Source organism: Thunnus albacares, chromosome 6 (assembly GCF_914725855.1).
Source record: "Thunnus albacares chromosome 6, fThuAlb1.1, whole genome shotgun sequence".
NCBI classification, from domain to species: domain Eukaryota; kingdom Metazoa; phylum Chordata; class Actinopteri; order Scombriformes; family Scombridae; genus Thunnus; species Thunnus albacares.
Genome location: NC_058111.1, coordinates 15,371,551 through 15,394,173, shown reverse-complemented (window position 1 = coordinate 15,394,173; position 22,623 = coordinate 15,371,551). Strand labels below are relative to the sequence as shown.

The 22,623-nt window shown below is 43.3% G+C and overlaps 1 protein-coding gene across 6 annotated transcripts in view; it reads left to right on the top strand.

Annotated features, from left to right (window-relative positions):
* cux1b (cut-like homeobox 1b) overlaps positions 1-22,623 on the top strand; it is a 63,065-nt gene that overhangs the window by 25,253 nt on the left and 15,189 nt on the right. For 2 of the 6 annotated variants that reach the window (XM_044355303.1, XM_044355302.1), the window contains exons 4-17: positions 2,136-2,214; positions 5,609-5,746; positions 7,613-7,736; positions 10,293-10,369; positions 10,525-10,591; positions 15,214-15,262; positions 17,128-17,232; positions 17,758-17,946; positions 18,214-18,272; positions 18,697-18,739; positions 18,898-18,994; positions 20,338-21,147; positions 21,878-21,961; positions 22,429-22,530. In XM_044355303.1, coding sequence (XP_044211238.1) covers positions 2,136-2,214; positions 5,609-5,746; positions 7,613-7,736; positions 10,293-10,369; positions 10,525-10,591; positions 15,214-15,262; positions 17,128-17,232; positions 17,758-17,946; positions 18,214-18,272; positions 18,697-18,739; positions 18,898-18,994; positions 20,338-21,147; positions 21,878-21,961; positions 22,429-22,530 — 2,023 coding nt within the window. Of the gene's footprint in view, positions 1-1,805; positions 1,989-2,135; positions 2,215-5,608; positions 5,747-7,612; positions 7,737-10,292; positions 10,370-10,524; positions 10,592-15,213; positions 15,263-17,127; positions 17,233-17,757; positions 17,947-18,213; positions 18,273-18,696; positions 18,740-18,897; positions 18,995-20,337; positions 21,148-21,877; positions 21,962-22,428; positions 22,531-22,623 lie in introns of those variants that run through there. The other 4 variants (XM_044355308.1, XM_044355306.1, XM_044355305.1 and 1 more) reach the window with 3 other exon arrangements.

The following is a 22,623-nucleotide window of genomic DNA, read 5'->3' as shown; positions in this document are numbered from 1 at the left end:
TGGCACAAGGTGCTGACGTATGTACGTATGTGTTTGTGTGTGTGGATGTGTCAGGGATACCTTTTGCAATTGCAAGCACTTCTCATCGCTAACCTACTGATACTGGTGAGGAATCATTTGTGTCACTTCATTTGTTTTGCTTGGGACGCGTATGTGTGTGTGTGTGTGTGTGTGTGTGTGTGTGTGTGTGTGTGTGGGATGGGGGCAGGGGAGCATGTAATAGCAGATGTCATTGGGATTGGTTGAAAGAGCTGCAGTTGGGAACAGCAGGGTTGTATTTGCAAATCCTGGGTGGTCTTCTAATGGCTCTGGTCCTGCAGTTAACCTGCCTCTAACTGTAGGGTGTGTCCTACATTAAATGTCTATTTCCTGCCTCCCATGTTGGGCTATATAAAGCTGCTGTACCACTGACCTTGGCCCAGTCATTGTACAGTCACGCAGCTGGCTTCCTTCACTGCCATCGGCAGATAATTTTTTGCGTTAGTTCATGAGCATGCGTGCGTGTGTTTCTTCTTTATCATGAGATTGTGTTGTGGTACTCTGAAGCTCTGATCACATACTCTATATATACACACACACACACATGCGCACGCATTTCGACGCTGGCGAACAGGTTTGGTGTCTGTGTGTGAGAGGTATTAGTACTCAGCATCAGTAATCTGCCATTAGTGGCCCTGCAGTTGAGGATCCTGATCGCTCAATGTCACACAGCACATGAAGAGGGTAAAGTACATGATGTAGCTTGATGCGAGAATGAGATATAATAGCAGTGTCTCATGTGTGGGGAGGGGTGGGGGGGGGGTGGGGGGGGGGGACAGGGCGAGACGGAAGCCCTGTGCATGCCAGAGAGACATGAGTGTGTGACAGAGAAACATGTGAGAAAGACAGACCCTGAAAAAGATTGAGGGAAAGAAAAAAAATGAGTCAGAGAACATGGAAGTGACAAGAGGGAGAATTTGAGAGAGAAAGACAGAGAGAAATAAAAAGGGGGAAAAGAGGGAGGGGTGCTGGCACCAGCCTACTCAGGGCCAGATGTTTTGCGGCTAAAAAACTAGAGATGAATCAAAGCCATGTGAAGAGATTTATTAGGTTCCCATAGGAGCCCAGGCAGTATTACATGTAGCCCGCTCTGTTTACAGTGGCAAGAACCCCTAAACCACCCATCAACTATACTACTGGCTTGGCTGGGAATGTGAAGACTTTATATTTGGACTTATATAGGCTTTTGTCTTTATTCCTTTTCTCTCAGTGAATGTGCTGGAGGAGTTGGAAGAGAAACACACGGCTGTTTAGTCTGAGTGCGTGAGCCAGAGTAGTCAGCTGTAGCTCTGCCCAGTACAGTAGCACCATCTGAATGTCTTTATTTGGCATCTGTTTCCCTCGATTTAGACTTGATTTCAGATGCGTTTTCGCCTACTCTGTCTGCTTCTCATATTGAAGTGTGACACAGAGTCTACAGTAGAGCTTTTTTGCTGCGTGTTTCAGCATTGACAGCAGTATAAAAGTTCCTCCTGTATGATTTTAGAATTAATCTCTTATGGATCCTTTCTAATGCTGTCCATTTCAATAATATCGGTGATGGAATGCATGCCGTGCCCTCTTGTGTTAATGGCTGCATCAGTAATGGATCCACACTGTATTGCTGCTAAGAGCTGACTGAATAATCTGCCCCTGCTGTGGCTGGAAAGACTGAGCCAGCTGTTTAATGATGTCAGCGTGCTGGAGGGGAAACGAACACACACACACACACACACACACACACACACACACACACAGGCGCACACACTCAAACACACACACACACTCAGACCGACTGACGGACTTAGGCGCACTCACTCGAGGGACAGACAGACACGGACACGCACGGGCACGCGGCAAACGAAACACATCCGTCATCGGCTGAACAGCTGAACTGACTTCACGGGAAGGAAACACCAACGGAGGCGCTGTCAAGACAACCACGATCGCATGCAACATACCGACGCATAGTGAGGATAGACAGATATGTGGACGACTCTGTGTAGCTTACTGTGGAAATTAATGGGCCTACCTTTCGCAGTGTATGGATGTGACAGTCAGATGTGGGGTGGTATAACTGACAATTAACTTTTTTTTCTCTCTCTCTCTCCTCGCAGATCGACGCCTTGAGTAAGAGAAGTAAAGAAGCAGAGGCCGCCTTCTTGAACGTGTACAAGAAAATAATCGATGTCCCAGGTAAGACTATGCCTAGTGTCTGCGCTGTCTTGTCTCTGTATGTGTATGTCTGTGTCAGTGTGTTCGTCTAGACACCTCCCCTGCCCAAAAAAACATTATCAGGAGACCCTCTTATCCATGCAGACAGCACCAACAGGGGAAGAGAAAAAGCATGACACCGTCCCTCTGGTGCTCCTTCACTGTGCATCCAGGCGTGTGCGACGCCTTAATATGTCCCCACGAGATCTCATCCCCACTAGTGTAGCCTTTAGAGAGGGTCTTAACAGAAGGTGTGTCCTGATACGGATGACAAGTACGCCTGTGATTGGCTGCTGCGAAGTGCACACATGAGCAGTCACGTTCAGCACACTGAGGCCGAGGAGGGACACGCAGCACAGAGTGTTACAGAACACACACAGTCACAGTGCTACTGGTTGGAGGTTTTCATCTGTATGGGAGCCCTGGAGGGGGCCGTGAATGTTGGAATGAGGAGTTGAGTTCATCTATAGCATAAGGAGGTCATCATATTCCCACATGGATAGACCTACAGTAATATCTTTGGATTGTACTGCTCCCAATAAGTCAGCGCCAGCTCTGACGGGTCTATTCTTAACTTGCAGCGAGACAATGATGTAATGCCTGATGCACACACACACGCAGACACAGACCAGCCTGACTAATGCAGCAGTCTTGAAAGAGGAAACAGTGTGTTTTGTTCTGTCTTCTATCAGCTGAAGGCCTGGTTAGTCAGCCCAGTGTGCTCTGCTTTAGATTAAAGGTGTCTGGCAAGAGCATTCAGCACCAGTGGCCCACAAGTCAAACTGCTTTTAACAGGCCGTACAGTTGATTTGAAGGGGGGCCTATGTGAAGGACAAAGGTTTGATAAGAGGGAGAGAAAGTTGATTTTCAAGGGCGTCGACGCAGATAGGAGACCAAATTCAGGGCATACAGTTAAGTTACTCTGTGTTTGTTTGTACTTGTGTGTATTTGTGCGAGACCCTGTAAGTGAACATGTGTGTGTTTGTCTCTAGGTGTGTGTGTGTGTGTGTGTGTGTGTGTCAGAGCTACGCCCTGCATGGTGTGTCACCTTGACAGCACAAAATCAGCATGAAATTCCCCAATCGTTCTCTGCTGATCTCTCATTAGCATAGTTAAGATATCTAACTGCGTCAGACATGAGACAGACACACACACACACACACACACGCAGCCCTTACCCCCAGCTGTAAGCTGTCAGTTCCTCTTATCTGTACAACACACACACATAAACACAGACACACACACACACAGACACACACACAAACTGCTCTTTTAGCTGGCATGCTGATGAGCGTCGCCTGCGTCTCTTGGCTGCCTGTCACCAGTCTGCCACCCATGAGCACCAATCAGATGTGATTGGCCTGACTGACGGGGCTCTCTTCATCACACTGACAGTTAACCCTGCTGTGTGTTCACAGAGATGTTGGTAAAATGCCTCCAGAAAGTTGTCTTTCTTCCTTCTGTCTCTGTTTCTTTGATCTCTTATTTACCTACTCTACGGCTCTGCTTTGTCCATCTGTCTGCTCCCATGTTTCTCTTTTTTTTTTTTTTTTTTTCTTGCTTTCAAGCCGCATCATAGGAAACACTTTAACTGATCATAGCCAAGTAATCTCTGTTGTTCATGTGTCTCATCTATGTTTCTGTCTGTGTCTCTCTATGGGTATCCAATTTCTCTTGCTGTGTCAGCAGTTGACACATTCGTTTTTCTCCCCAACTACTAAACCAAAGTTTATCTCATACTCCGACAATGGTCTCTGTTGATACAAAGGCTGATAGCGTAACATTCAATACCGTTTATGGATAAAGTTTTGTTGATACAGAATGTGAAAACTTAACCATGACCTTTCTCGTGGTGTGTGTGTGTCATGAACTGTTTTAACAAGCCAAATCTTTGTTCTGTTCTTTTCTTCCTAATCAGTGAAGTGCTCAAACTTTTTGTAAGTATTTACAGTAGAGTCTGACTGATACTGGAGTTTAGAGGCTGATATCAGTGTTCGTGAACAATATATACAACCAATTTGGAAATTTGGTTGTTAAAGGATCACGATAAGTGTCCATGTACAGTGCAGGATATTTTACAATTGGAACAAAGTGGAAGACCTTGAACAAAAACACTGAACATTCATTGAAACAATAAAAATGCATCAAGGATAAACAGTTATTGCTGCAGTTACTAGTGGTTTTTTTTTTTGTTGTTTTTTTTGAACATATCGATAAACCGATTTTACCGATTTTATTAATCTGTGATAATCTAGTATCAGGCCATAATATAGCCTTTATTAGTGGTTCTCACCCTTTTTTGGGTAAAAAAATGACATTGACAGAAACAGAAATTGTATTAGGCTAATTGTTGGGAAAACCTACATTTCTATGACGACTGCATAAAACAGCATATATATGCACAATCAATCATGATGTAATTCTCTTTATATTTCCTCTTTTTGCTCTCTGTCTTGGTTTTCTTCTCCTGTGGACCAGAGTCTGTTTAACTGGTGTCCAAAACACACAGACGTTTGTTTAATTTTAGCTGTTTCTCCATATTGCTAATTCTGCGGTGAAAAACAGTTCCTCTTCTTCTTTGTGTTATTGTGTTTGTTTGTTTGTAGCGACATTTCAAGTGCCATATGTTGAACCTCGCAAGTCAACGAGTTTTCCACAACACGTTCCTGCAAATGTTTCACAATAAAAGTCTTGTTAAGAAATGAAGGGTGTCTGTATCCTGAAACGCTAGAGGGCTTTTAATTTGAAACAGATACAGGAAGTGTTGAGCGTAATGCAGTAACTTACGCAGGGTAAACTGGAGCAGCTCAAAACGAAGCTTCGTACTTAAATATGATCAATAATACTCATCAAACAGAGGGAATTAGAAATAAAGGCACCCATCACTATTTGAGGAAATATATTATATCTGTAGAGGTCATAGCATCTTTTTAAAATATATATTTTATTATTTCATGGACCCCTTGCAATTATACCACGGACTGCTAGGTGTCTGGGGACCCCCGCTTGACAAACAACGGCCTATATTATATATGGAGATATAGTAGAGCTCTAGTCTGCAGCAGTCTGATGCATCAGCGACTGTATATGTAACCCGCCTTATCATAATATTGCTAGCAATTGCGATATTTTTTTGGTCCTCGCTGCCACAAGTTGTTCTCTGCAGGGAGACCAAAGGTCGGGGTCGGCTCCAGAACAAGCGCTCCTGGAGCTGTTAGAGATTCATTGCCTTGCTCAAGGACACTTCATCAGGGAAAACGGTTGTTCTCACGGGGCCTTGAATGCAGTTATTCCTAGCTCACCACACCACATCACCCCCCCTTGTTTGTGGTATCTGCTTTGCACTGTGTTAACGTAGTGTGTTGTCTTCTGCCAGATCCTGTACCTGTGCTGGAGCTGGCTCAGCAGCTGCAGCTGAAGCTCCAGAGGATGCACGACATTGAGACAGAGAACACCAAACTTCGAGAGACACTGGAGGACTACAACAAAGAGTTTGCAGAGGTCAAAAACCAAGGTTAGAGACTGGATACATGCAGACGCACACATTTTTGGATTTTTCCTGACTTTCAGAGAGGCGCGGATGTAGGGCCGTACAGTTAATCATAGATAATGGCACGTAATGAGTTGTGTACTCTCAGTTCTGCGTCCCATCGTAGTAGTTACAACCATTTAAATGTGCAGTTTATCCATGTGACCAAAACAAAAACTAAGATGGTGAAGCAAACATCCCAAGTGAGAATGAGAGAAAACCTACTGAGTGTCATAGAGTGAAAGTGAAAAGATTGAAAAATATTGCAAAGTACGAACAGGAAAATGGTTTTAGTTGATCGGTTTTCAATTTCAGAAGTAATCTGGCTCTAAAGCAAGAGGACAAGAAATTGGCAGTTTCTGTGCCAGTAGCTACACCTGAAGCAGTACTGTGTAAGATTTTATAACTGCTGCTAGTTGGAGAAAGTCTGCACTGTTGTTAGTAAAGATGGATGACAGTAAAAACGTGTAATTTGAAAATGTTCATGTGAAAAATTGCAGCATTTTTTTTGTCTAAAACTGAAAAAAATGATCATTATTTTCTAATCTTCTAAAATTTTGGGATTCCACAGTCATGCAGCCGTACTTGAAGTGTAATCCCAACATTATGTCTATATGTTGGTGATATGAAAAGGTCAAAAGAACATATTTAGAAAGACCTTCCTCAAAGTAAGAGGCCACATTTGAACATATTTTAATGCCTTATGAATTTTTAAAAAACACAAAAAATGTACAAGGTTTTACATTTTCAAATAGGTTTTCAGGGGGGAAAAAAAACATGAGGCAGAGTTTCATGAATAAAAAACGACAGGCTACCTCGGGGTAAAGAAAGATGGAAAAACTGACAAAGGCAGAGAGATGAGTGAGAAGGAGTAATAAAAGTGGTGTAATTTCAGTCGAAAAGGAGGAGTGAGTGAGCGAGCGGGGAATGTTTTGGAATCCCCCTTTCCTCAGTGAGAGTTAATTGGAACAGCTCGATAGCGGCAGGGTTCCATTCTGCCATTGATTTTCCTGTTCCCTCATCCTTTATCCCTCCTTACCGCCTCAATAGATGGGGGATATTTAAACCCCAAAACACACTGTGGAACTCCCACTCCTGTTAAACACACACATGGACCCGCCTGCACACTTGCACACGCGCGTACACCCACACATACAAAGAGTGCAGGGGCCATTGATCCCTGCAACCTAAATGTTTAAAGTTCAGTTAAGCAGTTAAGGGGTAAGAGGGCTCTGAGGGGACTCTCCTCTATTGATTATGTGTCAGAGCAGTGAGACTGGAGTTTAAATCACACGCACACACACACGCCCACAAAGTGCTAAGAGCCCTCAGTCAAAGGCAGCAAGCAGCAATGCTCTCTATCATTGTCTCACTCACTTATATCTTTCTCTGAGACGCACACACGCACATACACACACGCACACAGACACACGTACGGAGGCCTATTTATTACCCCAGTTATGTGTTAGATTTATTTCAGGCTGCCCCATACAGAGCTCAGCCGTCAGCAGGTTATGGGGTTTCAGCACTAATGCAGTCCTAATGAATACAGCATATCTACCGTTGGTGAATGTTGAATATTCTATACCAGTCGTGGATGTAAAGATTAGGCAGGAGCCATAGGGGCCACGGCCTTCGCCTGTGCTGACAGAGGAAGAATGCGGGATATGAAACACAGTTCCTCAAGCAAAGGTCAAATGCCCAGTCGAAAACATTATCGTCATCACCGCCATATATCACATCTAGGAAGCCTCCGTGGTCTGTTTTCTATATATCTTTGCTAATCACACATATTTTAACTCTTCCTTCCTTTTCTCTCAACGCCCGTATCTCTGCTTTTACCTTCTCCAGAGGTGACCATTAAGGCCTTGAAGGAGAAGATCCGCGAGTACGAACAGTCTCTGAAGAATCAAGCTGAGAACCTGGCGCAAGAAAAGCAGCTCCAGCTACACAACGACTATGCAGAGAAGGAGAGGTATGTATGCGTGTGTGTTTGTGTGTGTGTGTGCGCTACTGCAGCTGTGTTTCAAGTAATAACCTCTGCATTATTTTGCCATTTTAAAACTTTGGGTCATTTTGCCCTCAGGCAGAACAGTTGTGATTCTAATCTTTTGAACGATAGGATTAAGTTTTTTGACTTTATTTAGCAGAGCTATTCACGACTTAATCATTTCTGTTTAGCTAATAGTCCTGGGACTTTATTTAGTAGTTATCAGTTTAATCAACAAATTGTTGCTTATTGCTTCCCCCCACATTGCCTTCCTCCTGCAGATGAATGCAGGAGTGGAAAATAACCTACATAAAAGACAATGCCAGCATTTTTTGTCATGTGGGTGCTTGCCATTCTTTCTTTGATGGGAATCAGCACCTCAGACTCCTGTTTTCTGTCTTCACCAAGATATATATCAGCCATTTTGTTTGGAATCATTGCCGCTACAGGCCTCTTCTGTGTATGAAAATATAACCGAATGAAACCCCTTAAATAACTAAAATAACAAAAACTATACATAGGTGTCATTCTATTTTGATGTAGTTGAATATAGCTTTATAATTAATTTGGATTTAATGGGCTACTTCCTTTATAAACTATTTCCAAAGCATTTTGTGTGATTTTCAGTTACACAGGAAGCTTGTGGCAGTAATAAATAAACCCAGAATTGCTGCCAGATATTTTAGGAACATAAAAAAAAAAAAGATTCTGACTACTGAAATGAAATCACCTCTTTTAAAGGCTAGAATGCCTTAAGAGTCACTCTGATACTGTCCTTTCTCAGGAAGGAGCCCATTCAACATAAAGACAATTAAACTAATAGCCTAAGATGCGGCCAGCCATAATATTGCTTCACTTAACAACAGACTTGGGCTCCTTTCCTCCTACATCACTCAGTAAATCCAGAGTAATATGATGGTTGGCAGTTCAAATTATCTTGTGAATCCACGTTCAGTTTAGGTTTTCAAATGCAGATGAAGAGTCGACCTGCCACCCTTAAATGTAGTTATCTCGGATAACTATGTGCTCCTTTTTTGAATTAAAGGGATAAATAAACATATGTGAAGAGTCAAAATGATGAGCACTCGTATGATTAGCTGGTGCGGCCTTAGGGCTTAAAGAGACAGCATATTTTCACTGTGGGTGAGCAGGAGGTAAAGGCTATGGTGGATGTATCAAATTTAAAAATGTATCTCAACTAGGAAATGAAATACTAGACTCCAAAGCAACATATTAAATCCAGTATGTCAGTAGACGTGCGCCTCGAACCATGTTAATGTGCAGTTTTTAGTGCCTCAGACTCCACGCAGATATAATAATGATGTATTAACTCAAAACCATTACAGATTTCAGCTATAATCTTAAGTGAATGAGACTCATTTCTCCATCATCCGAAAGCTAAAGAAAAAGATGGAAGGCTACACATGTCCTTTCAAAAAGAGAAAGTGGAAAAATAAAGTGGAAAATATTCTCCCATGTTTCCACCGCAGCAGTTCATTTGTTTACACGTGAAACGATGTCCTCATACATGGTTCATTATGTATTTTTTTTATCATCTTTGACTGTCAGCTACTTAGTTTACTCAGTAACAGTTGCATTTACTGATTTTTCTACAAACAATCTTCTTCCAGTCATTTAAACACTTTGAAGAAATCTTTATCACTCAACATCTTGATAAAAATCTGAGGCTTGCCTTAAAAAATTAGCACCGATAAGAGTTGTGTTTATCAAATACACTTTAAAGACGTCATATTTTCTTAAGTGTCAATCATAATGTTTGCTGTGTGGAGCAGTGTTAAAGCTCATTGGCCCTCTCGAACGTACAGTAGAAGATCAATTGTCCGACTGTATTTCCTGTACGTCAGTGTTTTATAGGCCCCTTCCTGTCTGCAGAGAGCTGACTTCCTGTGTCTGAGAGGGGCAGTAAATGGATGGCACCTCTGATACATTTTATCCTGCAAGGAGTGAGGGAAGGAGGGAGAGCGAGAGAGATGAAAGGATGAAGTAGAGGGCAGAAAAATAGAGATGACAGGAGAGACAGATTGGCGGAGAAGGGGGGCATCAAAGAGTGCCATAAAGACCGTCTTTGTGCTAGATTATTGATGTTTTTACACGCAGTGGCAATTTCTCAGCAGAGCCCAACTTTTTATATGCTAAGAATGAATCTATTTTATCCTTGTGGTTTCTCTAGCCCCCCTCCCCCTTCTCTCTTACTCAACTCTTGCTCTCTCTCTCTCTCTCTCGCTCTCTCTCACTCTCTCACTCTCTCTCTCTCTCTCTCTCTCTCTCTCTCTCTCTCTCTCTCCCCCCCCGGTGCTGTGTGCCCCAGTGGCCAGACATTCCTGCCTAATAGGGCTGCTTAATGAGGAGTGGGTTGTGTTGGGAGGATTTTAGTGGGGAAAACACTTCAGAAATGGTGGGAAAATAGAGAATAGTTGCAGTTGCCACAAAGTGTGAACCCAAGATTTACTGACTCAGTATCTCTATGTGTGACTTTCTGCTCCCTGCTCTCTGTTTCTCGCCTTCTGTCTGCCTCTGTAGGAAACTCCAGGAGAGCCAAGACTCCATGTCGTCAAGGTTGGAAGAGGCCGAACACAAGGCCCAGTCCCTACAGACAGGTACCAGCCTTCCCAGTCTTCACTGACCAGGGAAGAGTTTAATGAGCTCTAATAAAATGGCTTTTAAAAGTATTGTTAACACTTGGATATTACACAACATTAATTTCAAAGCTGACTTGTAGCGGGTAAACTGACATTTTTTCCTTTTTTTACAGCACTTGAAACAACTCAGGCCGAGCTCTTTGATTTGAAGACAAAGTATGACGAGGAGTCCACAGCAAAGTACGTGTCTTGCTGATCTATGTGTTTGTTTTGTGGGTGACTTCTCCCCTCTGGCTCCTACATTGCCTGTTCCTGACATAATCATCCTGCTTAGTGAATCTCCTTGCCTGGAAACTCCCCCTGCTCTCCTAACAGCTGGATTGTCTCCCACAACGCTCAGCAGCCTCCAAATCCCAGCATTACCCACACACTGTAAATACTGACAGGGATTGTAATGCATTCTGCAGCCGCAGTGAGCACAAAAATAGAGATTTCCTCGTGTTGTAGGTTAAAGCGCTCTCTGATTCATCAGGGTCATGACAAGAGAGGCGAGGCCGATGAGGGTCACTTTGAGATGTCAGACTTAAAGCCACACAGGCTTCTAACAGGACCTGTAAGATAAGGTGGCTTCAATTACTTGAGCTCTGGGCATCTATCATTATTGATCTTATACTAGTGGCGGGGATGAGAACAGAAGCTTTTCCATGTCAGCACTCCACACCGTGAAGTGGCACTTTATGACATTCACACTCCTCGTTCCCTCGGGTTCGTAGAAGGGAACCAGAACCGCTCGAGCATCCAGTACCAAACCCAAACCACATTCAAAAAAATGTAAGAAATTCTGAGGAGAAAAACAAATCCTTTCATGGTGTTTTATTGGTTTCTTAAGACATGAACTCTTTCTTCAAGTCCAGGATGTAAAATGGTCAAGGGCACCCTGCATATACACCCTGTACACAAAGTACGCCAGAGTATCAACTTGGCTTTTAAGGTTTCCCCCCACCCCACTTAACATGCCCCAAACTCACTGTCTCTCCATTAACAGAGTTGTTAAATTGATTGGCTGTTAAAAACAGATCGATCCCTCTCCTCTCTTCCTCGCAATACTTTTTTTTCCCCCCTTTTCTACCTCCCTCACTCCCACACTTTGTCTTTTATCTCCTTCGTTGAGCGTCTGTGAGCGTAAGAGAAAAGGCCACAGGAAGACATTGCACGCAGTGTAATGGCACTAATCAATAGGTTTCATAGACCATTTGAAGGCCCCCCCCCCCCCCTCCCCCTTCTTCATTTTCTTTCCCCATGATTACATTGCACCTCTCCTCTACTTTCTCTCAATTCTTTACACTTCCTTCTTCCTTTTTCCGTCCTTGTCTACTCCTTTCATGTCAGAAGAAAACACGTTTTGAAAAGACACATATAGTAGGCCCCATTTGCTTACAGAAGCTAATAAACACATGCCCGCCCACATCCACACACGCGCTCACATACAAATGCACACACTCGCTCACTCACTCGTGAGCCTGAGGCAGTCAGGGTCCTTGACTATGTGGCGTGCTGTGATCTGAAATTTTAATGCAACGCTTTAAAGCACACACAAACCCTCTCTAACCCTGCACCCTCCCAGTCCTTGGAGTCCTTCCCCCGTTTACTGCTTGGCTGAGCAAATCGCCAGTGTTTGGCTGAACACAACTTTTAACCCTTTGACTGCATATATTTTGGCACTGCAAGAACACAAACGCATACATATCACAGGCTTTTTCTCACCAACACATACACACGTATGCACACACACACACACATACACACACTTGCTCTAAAGTTTCCACTAAGGAGGACATTGCGTGACAAATCCCCCATCCTCTTGCTGCATTTGGGTAATCTGCCTTTTAAAACACACACACACACACACACACACACACACACACACACAGGGATGTACACACACTCCCTGAGAATTTGGTCGATGTTGCAGTGCCCGGAGTGTGTGAGCTTCAGCGGGAGGTGGGCTTGCAGAAGTAGCGTAGCCCCCTCTCTGTGTTGGCGCTGTGAGGGTCTGGCTGGCCACGTTTTACCCATTTAGTCCCTGTTAAAGATTAATGATATATTGATCCCAAGCCCCACAGGATGCTGTGTGTGTGTGTGTGTGTGCGCGCGCGTGTGTGTGTGTGTGTGTGTGTGTGTGTGTGTGTATGCCTCTGTGTGCTTGTGTGTACTCTTATCTCTGTGTAAAGGCTTGATACCATTTTGGGAAAAAAACATTTAATTGGTGATAATTAGCAACAGTCAATAGTCTCTTCTTTCCTGTGTCCATCTCGAGCACTCACCACACACACACTCACACACACACACACACACACACACACACACACACACACACACACACAAAATGGCGCATAATATACACACAGAGACACACTCTCACAGCTAGCTTCTTTTTAAGCCTCCTTGAAATCCCCAAGGTAACACGCTGTGAAAATGCAATGTGGAGAAGGCTAAGGAAAGAAAAGGAATGGAGTGATGAAAGCTGGAGGGCAAAAAGCAAGCCAGGGGCTGGAGGCTACAGCGAGGAAGAAGGGATAAGAGTGTGATAGAGGAGGGAAATGAAAATCTAAATCAGGGGAATATCCTGCTGGCACCGAGGACAGAGGCCGAGGAAGAGAGGGTGAAAGATGAGAGAGGGGAGGTGGAAAGGGAAGAAAGATGAAAGGAGGAAAGCGGAGGGCAATGGGAAGAGAACGGGGTTGAGGAGAAAGGATAGAAGCAGGCAGAGGGTGGAAAAAAAAAAAGAAAAGCAGCGGTTGAGTGAGGAGAAAGGGAGAGAAGATGATAAGAGATGAAAAGGCCTGTCTGAGATGGAGGAAGTATAGTAGGAGCTTAGAGGCTCTGGGCTTGTTTCAGAAGTCCTACAGTACTCACTGATGTCACTGGGTGCACCCAATGGCTTTCATGGTACAAAAGAGAGTGTGTGTGTGTGTAAGTGTGTGCATGTGCGTGTTGTATTTTCCAGTGTGGCTGTGCATCTACTCTATAGCTCCTCCCTGTGGCTGCTATATAGAGGTCTGTAGATGAAGTTATGGTGGCAAAAAAAAAAAAAATCAGGCTTTTACCGTTACAGATGACCCTCCCTTTACTGTTTGATGAATTAATTCCACTGGGTGCATCGGCTGGCCATGGACAGTTCCTGCCCTGCCCAGCGACTGACTGACTGTATCAGGATATGCAGAAAATCCCTTCCCTGTGATCTGCTTTGGCCCTCAGCCTCTAGCTTTGCCTTTATAATTCCCAAATACAGCCAAATCCAAAGGTTATTTAAGAAGACTTTGTGCATCTGTACTTTGATTAAATGATCACATTTGGAGCAGGAGCGGTGGTGTATTTGGGTTGCATTACTACCCATAAACGCTCTCCATTACAAGCTTTTCTGGCTTGTTGGCTCTCTGACCTTACACTTGTGTATGTGTGTGTGTGTGTGGGAGCGCGTTCGAGCGCGCACGCGGGTCCCGCACACTATAGCTTAAGACAGGATAAAAGCTGGTAAGGTAGTGTACTATTATGTTGTTTAAATGCATACTAGATCCTTTTAACTGTTAGGGAAAGAATAAAAGCGGAGAGTGAAAAGCTCTCCCACCCACATCTGATTCTTTTTGCTGCATCGCCTGTGGCACAATGTTGACCTAATATCAACTGTGTCTGTTTTGTTAAACACATTCAAATCAGTAGTACTCAAGCCTATGGGACATAACACTGTTTCTCATACTGTGACACACAAATACAAAAGCTGCGTGGGTTATTGGGTTCCCTATCAAAAGATTGCAGCGAAATCAAAAGGTCTTAATGGACACAGCAGTACACATACGCTCTCACATCTTCGCACTCAATGCCGCCGTGTATTTTTATCAGTAAATAATGTCTTAAATAAACATACGTGCACACACGGTGCGTCTTTGCTCCACAATGAACACTAGTTGTGGAGTTTTGTCAGCATTTCCATGAATTTGTTTATTGTAACTATGTATTTTAAATCCTCCCTCATACAGTGAAATGTACACAAACACACACACACACACTAGCAACTAATTAACAGAGAGTGTAATCATATTTAAGCAATTAGACTGTTCATGGTTTATAACCTGAAGTTTAATGCAAAAAAAAAAAATAAATCACCATGTATCTGTGTGTTCAGTGTTGTTTTCGGCCTCGTCCCCGAATTGACTTTCATGTCTGTCGGTCTTTACAGGAAAGTGACAGGTAGACATGTTGCTCAGGAAAGAGGGTTATTAAACAATTTTTCCAAAGTCCAATGAGAGGTGGTATTATGGGGATGTATTCCTGCTGTCTGACCTCTAGCAAGTGAGAGGTGAACCATGGCCTCCATCCAGACCATTAGTCAGACACAATCACACAGCTTCATAGCAGATTAGTCTGCTGTATTAGGACTTAGAGCTCTATTAATGTAATCCCTCTGTTTTAGTGTGGCCTGGGTTTAGGGGCTTACATGTGCACACCCACACACATAGAAACACACACACACACACTTAAATACATGTATGCACGCACACATACAAGCTGTTTGGGTTATGGAGTTCACAATCAATGGATTAAGGTGAAATTTAGACAGTAGCTTAATGGACACGGCACTAGCATTCTCTAAAATGCGCGCTCTCCGAACAATCACACATACACACGTGATGAGTGCAGAGTGTACTTTTTCTTCCTGGGAATCATCTGCGTTTATCCATTCCTTGTTTCTATTTGTGTGATGTGTTTCTGCGAGTCTCTCTCTTTTTTTTTTTTTTTTAAATAAACAACATCATCTGTTGTGTTTTTTTTCTCTGTAGTAACTGTGTCTATATCTTCTTCAGGGCCGATGAGATTGAGATGGTGATGACAGACCTGGAAAGAGCCAATCAGGTAACCTACTGCCACTCAAATTCCCTTACTGTTTATTTTTCTATTTTTACCCAGCATCGTGCAAACTTTCTATCACATCAGATTCTGTTTTTCTTTTTTTAAATTGTTGCCCAGAAAGAAATATGTGTATAAATTTGCTTAAAATTAGGCTGATGATGTGTTTTACTTATTGTCAACAAATGTCACATAAAGGCCAAAACCAACCACTAACTGATACTTCTGACGAGTATTGCCTGTGTATCCAAAGCCTGGTGAAGCTTATTCCTCTGTCCCATAAAGCGCCATTGTTGTCCAAAAACTACTAAAAAGACATCAGTGAGCCACACGGTTGCACTTGGTGACAATCTTCCTTCATTATCATGAACACGATCATTGTAGTGGCTGAAAATAGTTCTTAACAAATGTACTCTTTACTCGTGATGTGTAACGTTTACTGAAAACTACACTGCCCAGCTGATTTAGGAAATTATTTACCCTTTTTTTTTCTTTTTTTTTAAAATAAAGTATATATTCATGACCCGTTTCTTAAGCTGGAGAAGTTGGAAAGTATTGCGAGGTGGATTTGGTCTTTTCACAATGTGTGAAGATATGTGAGAAAAATATAGAACATCGCCAACCTTATGGTTTAAAGTACAAATATTCTTATCTGCACAAAATTACTGAAATGTGGCTTACATTAACAAATAATGGCTTCATTATCACTTTGCAGGCTGCTGTTTGTTTTACATTTATTACACACCTACTAAACCCGTCCAGCTGAAATAAGCCCCCTAGCGCGCCCTCTGCCCTTGTGTTGTAAATATTCCTGTGGTATCTGTTAATGTCATTGTTGTTAACTTTCATTATTAGCCCAAGAGTATGATTTGTGGCTAAAGGGGTAGCATAGGCATGTAATGTTAATATTAGCCTAAAGGTTAGCGCTCCAACTATAATGCCACACACACACACACACACGTACACACACACTATTCACACTTCTGATTTGAGGTTTACAGAGGATGACAGCATGGCCTCCAGCTCAGTCACAGACTTTTTATACGCTTTTATAAGGAGAAAATGGAAAACAGGATTTTTCTTTCGCGACTAGCAGTCCAACTCCCACACAGTCAATAACAGCTCTCAATATGGTTGCAATTAGGAACACTATGGAATCGGCTCCCTGTAACTCCTAATGATGGCAAGTTGGCTAGCGTTGCAGATGATTCCCAACTGGAGCATGGCAGTTTGGCCATAAATACGAGGCAGTCGGTATCATCTCAATTCTCAGGGCTAATTTAATATTTTCACTGACTTTACTTGAAGGAAAAAAATCCACCCTCGGTCGTCATGCTATACTTTTGCTTTGCATTTCTCCCTGCAATCCTCCACTTTGTCGTATATATTTGTTTATGCTGGAGGAGGATGGACTTTCCATACAGACACAGTATTGGCTGATAGAAGAAGATGGTACAATGAAAAACTTAATTATTTTAATTTGAGTGTCTTTTTGGAGTGCAACTTGCCCAATTGTTGTATTGCTTGTACAATATAGAGGGATTCTGTATGGAAAATGTTAATGATAACGATGATCTGCACTGACTCCATCCTCAAAAGACAGATTATATGTTGAGTAAAGGACATGCGGGCACTTTTTTAACAGAGAGAACTCTTGCTTTCTTGGTCTCACCCTGCTATTTCTGTTAGTCTACATGTATTAAATAAGTTTCCAAGTGAGGAAAGACAGAGACAAGTTGAAGGAAAGTTTGTACACTTGAAAAGGACATTACACAGTAGCAACTGAATTGAACATTAGATTAATCATGTTTGACAGTATAAGAATCTCCACTGGTAGATTTTCCTTTTAGCGTTTCTCCTTCTTCTTCCAGCGAGCAGAGGCAGCTCAGAGAGAGGCGGAGTCGCTCAGAGAGCAGCTGTCCTTGAGTAACCAATCCCAGCAGCTCAGCAGCCCGACCAAGGCTGACCCCGACACGGTAACACATTTCACAGCTTCACCGATTTTTTTTTTTTTTTTTTTTTTTTTACTGCGCGGCTGACGAAGAGGTATTGATAGGCTAAAGATCAACTTGGCCTTTTTATGCCAAAGGTGATCAGCTGATTAAAGCTACAGTTTATTGATCAGTGTTGTCATTAATCTTCAAGGTCAGTCGCCAGTAACGCATTGATTTGTTGAGTAATCTATTGATTTCAAAGAAAAGGTTGCCATGGTATCAATAGATAATTGGTGCATTGATTAACTGTATTGATTTATTGGACCTGTCTGGCAGAGGCTGGACTTACTTAACGTGGAGACTGACTGCTACACAAAAGTATCTGCTTCATTGATCAGGATTGTGATTGGTTGATGAATTACTTCTGACTATCAGCATTTGTCAGGCATAGAAATACTGATTGCTGTTGACTTTGCAGTGCTGTTGATGGGTATTTTTTTGAATACTCGTAGCTGTAAGGTTTCCGTTTGCTCCCAGATTAAACCGCTGTTCTATTTGACCTTTTAGGAACAGGCAGTGGAAGTGGCATCCCACTCAAGTCTGGAGGCGGAGCTCAGGGCCAAAGAAAGGGAGACCGCACAGCTGGTGGAGGACGTCCAGAGACTGCAGGCCAGCCTGACCAAACTCCGAGAGACCACCAGCTCCCAGATCACACAGCTGGAGCAGCAGCTCAGCAGCAAGACTGCCGTTCTCAAGGTACCAACAGAACGTATTGCTTCAGATTTTAATTTATTTTGTACAATTTTAGCCATTAATCTTCTTACTATGACTATTTCTGTATTCTTTTACTTGTTCCTGCTTTGTTGTATTCTGGTCACACCTGTAACTATATTCACACATGCACTATCTTCTTTAATCTTAGAGTTAAGTCACTGAAATCAGTGCATGACATCTAAAGATCCAAGGATTGCTTTTCTTATTTCATCTATTTTTCATGTCATTTCATCTCTTTGTAATCTCCAGGAACTGGAGGAGAAACTGCAGAAGCAAGCTGACTATGAGGAGGTGAAGAAGGAGTTGAGGTGAGGAGCAAACACAGAAAAGTGTGTGTGTGTGTGTGTGTGTGTGTGTGTGTGTGTGTGTGTGTGTGTGTGTGTGTGTGTGTGTGTGTGTGTGTGTGTGTGTGTGTGTGTGTGTGTGTGTGTGTGTGTGTGTGTCCAGCACAGATCTATTTATTGCATGTGTTTGATGTCTTTAATGATGTTAAACAAGATGCGTGTCTTCATTTAAGATATGTAACTCAATTGAGTGCCCTTATGAAGGTGAAGCTTGTATGTCTGTAGCTTTATATTGTGTGTCTCTCTCGCTCACTGCCCCTTTATCCTTTCTTTGTCCTTAAAGAGACAGAAATAGAAAAACCGGTATGCCTCAGCATAGTTGTATTTGTGGGTTTCTGTGTCTTTGTGGGAAGTTTATATGTTAAAATATCTCTCTTTCCCTCCTCAGTATCCTTAAGTCTATGGAGTTTGGAACTTCTGACTCTGTGCAGGTAAAAGTGACAGCTACAAAAATAATTAAGTAATTGATTAAACAAAATTATACAATAAGAACAATGAAAATTAACATTGAAACAGGGAGGCAGAGACATAAAATCTTGTTTTAATTTCTGTTCTATTTCTCCACCTGCCCCCTCCATCACTCAATCAGGATTCATCTAAACCTCTGGAGGTGCTGCTGCTGGAGAGGAACCGTAGTCTACAATCTGAGAGCGCCGCTCTGCGCATCTCCAACACTGAGCTCAGCGGTAAGTCTGCCTGAAATGTAAGGTTTTAATAAGGGCTGGGTTCATCGACATTGGCCAGATCCGGCTCTGCCTTCATAAAACCTTCAGTCATAACAAAAAAAAGTGGGGGAAAAAGCCCCCTAGAGGTTGAGTCCAATATTCATGGGAGGCTAGATGAGGGCTCAGCTGCAGGTAAGACCGTGCAGGGATAGCAATGTAGAGATTGCATAGATATGCATGGGGACATACATGCATATAGATTATTTTTCTCTGAGAATACTTAACCATTTACACATGTTTTTGAAGTGATTTGCAATACAGGGACCTCAATGAAAATGGTTTGAAAATGCAAATGTAACAGAAATATTGTTGCTTTAGTCCTCATGGAGAAGAAAGGACGGCATCTGTGGTGTCTTTGAATACCTCAGCAGGAGGTCAACCTGAACAGGAACAAAGTTGCAGTACAAAAAAATGAGGACACCATACTATGCCCCCTACATCAGGACTCCTGCCCTCTGCAACAGTGTTTATGGGTTTGAAATGTCATGGCTTTAGGCTTGAATAGCTGAATAGCTTTGAATTGATTAACATTCACAGTAAGGGGAGCTTACTGTCTTACTCAATCATGTTAAGTCTCAATGGTTATGCATTAGAATACTATTTCTCGCAGCGCTTATCATCAAGATGGATTCTGGTAGTTACAAGACTGAAAAAAAATATAGTTTCTATCTATATTTGTTTTGGTGAATGTACAAATTTAATCAGTCCAAGTTTCTATGCGGGAAAGAAGTGAAACTAGGCCTTTACTCAGAGTCAGCAGAGCTGTACAGTCTGTTTTTGGTGACATGCATCTGTTTTCTGTTCAGCCATAAGCAATGTTTGAGTTTTATTTCTTCATTTTTTCCTGGATGTATTTTTTATGAACTAAAGACTATGGTACTGCATCTACAATGGAATAATGGAATAAAGCAGTGTTTAGGAATTCACTGCAGCAGCATGGAGGAGGACTCACATGGTGTATTGGCTATCTATGGACATCATTTTGTCCAGTTACTTCCACTTTGCCTGCAAGAGAGAGAGACTGAGCCCTGGGCCAAGCTAATCTGCCTAAGTGGCACAGTGTCAATTGTTTTGTTTGTCCTTTTTTCTTCCAGGCTGTGGCTTACAAGAAAGGTTGAAATCACAAATGCATGGGCATTTTGTCTGGGGGGGTTGGCAAAAAAGGAAAACAAAGTTCACTAATTTGGAAAAAGACTTGATTAAGATAACTTTCAACTTTTGTTTATTTTTTTTCTCTCTCTTTTTGGAACCCCTTTTTTGTTGACTCCCCCATAATGCATGGTGTGTTTTGACCTTTCTTGTAGGGCCAGCCGGTCAAAAAGGGACAGAAGAGTCCACACCGAAGGAGGAGACCATGCCCAGCGACCCCTCTTCTTCACCCCCTCCTCCCCCTCCCTCTCTTCCTTCCTCCTCCCAGCTCCCCCTGTCTCGCACTTATACGGATCCCCTCAACACTGCCACCACCACCACCACCACCAGCAGCAGCGAAACGCACCCTTTCACTCCTACGGGCATTGGACAGGACTTCTACTCCCCTGTGTTCCCTCTGGTGGGTGGTAAGATGGCTTTGAACTCCTTGATCCAGCGGCAGCTGCTCCAGACCTTCTACTCCAAAGCCTTGCAGGAGTCGTCTGGAATCCCCAGTGGGGCTCTACTGTTCACCCCCTTCACTCCAACCCTCAGCTCCATCCCTACCTCCACCCCTGGCTCTGGGTCTGCTGCTATCCCTCTGGCAGCCAGCAGCCCGCAGCCACCTCCAGCCAGCCCAGATATGGCTCCTGTTAATGGGAGCAGCACAGCTGGCAGCGCCCCGTCCCCGTCACCCAGCCACTCTGATGCTACCACAGGAAGCGTTTTGGACGGGGAGGACATGGACACGGCAGAGATTGCCCGACAGGTGAAAGAGCAGCTGATCAAGCACAACATTGGTCAGCGTGTGTTTGGCCACTATGTGCTGGGACTGTCCCAGGGTTCGGTCAGTGAGATCCTGGCCAGACCAAAGCCGTGGAACAAGCTAACCATCCGAGGGAAGGAGCCTTTCCACAAGATGAGGCAGTTCCTCGCCGATGAGCAGAACATCCTAGCGCTGCGCAGCATCCAGGGACGGCAAAGAGGTGAGTTTGTGTATCTTCAGTGTGTCTGTGCGTGCGTGCGTGAGTGTGTGTGTGTGTGTGTGTCTAGCATGTGTGTGTATGTGAACAGCCCTGCACAGAGCCATTGATTAGCTTGTCAATATGGACTAGCTTTTTATTTTTCTTTCTCTTTCCTAACTCCCATCCTGTGCCACACCTGTGTGTTTTGAGTGAGTTCCTAGTCACGCACTGATCCCAAGAGCCTCTCCTAGCTATCGTGGTCAATACAGAAACCTTTCACACATCAATAGTATTGATCGGTGGGAACTAGGAGGAAGGCAGGGGTACTGTTAACTACGGGTAGATTCGATTAGCTTGGGCCTGCTTTTGTTAACGCATCAGGACATTTCTGATTGAAGGTGGTCTCAGTGGTACACAAAAAGTCTACCATGTAGTCCTAGACACAGTGTTAAAAATAAGGCTGTAGTTGGTATGTTCCTTTTTTAATACGTACTTTTAAATAATTTATCCCACACTACTCTGTCTTAGTTGTAGTTTAATATTCCTGTTAGAGCTAGAGGTTTGATTCCTACTGGGGCCACAGATGGTGAAGATCAATGTATTTATTGTACCATAATGTGCTTTGGATGGAAGTATCCACGCATTCCATATATTTGCAGAGCATTATAGAGCACCATATAGTCTAGCTATATAAAAAAAACAAAAACACACAAGTGCTGTAACATAGTGTGTGGTATATTGTTTTTAACAGAGGGCTCAGGCCAGCCCCAGCTTAGCCGAATGTTTCAGGATGTTCCGAAGCGGAGAGCCCTCTCCAATACAGCTTCACACACAGGTCTGTCCCCTTCACACACAGAGATTCTAGCACGTTCTGTCTGTGTGGCATGTTTGTGTCGGGGTGAACTGTATCTATGGTGTGTGTGTGTGCGTGTGTGTGTGTGTGTGTGGCGTTTATTAATTTGCGGGCAAGCACGCAGATATAAATGTGCCTTGAAGGTAACCGCACAGTTACAGTGACTTGCGTCAAAGGAAAAGCCAGCATGTTTATTTAGGGAACGTTTACTGTATGAACCCTGTAGCATGTGTGCATGTGTGAGCTCCAAAGGGACCAGAGAAATTATGACAGTCCCTTCAGTGTAGTTGCCTTGTAGCTCAGTGTTGGGAATGTTGTTTTTTGTGCTGTGCTATGGTGTAATTATCTGATGTCCTTTATAGGCTCCGTTATTGTTCTCTTTACCTGCTCTGCTTTTTAATCTGACGAAATATTTCATCTCCTCCCTTTCCCTCTTTCTCTCCTTCCAGGTAACATTACTGCCCGTGTCCGCACCCCAGAGGCAGGTTCAGATGAGGCTATCAAGTCCATTCTGGAGCAGGCCAAAAGAGAGCTGCAGGTGCAGAAAGCTGGTGAGTGTAAATCTCTCATCTCCAGGGGACTCAAGGCTGTGAAGATGATGTATTGTGGCTGTGTGTTTGTCGGTGTCTCTCATGACGGCCCTT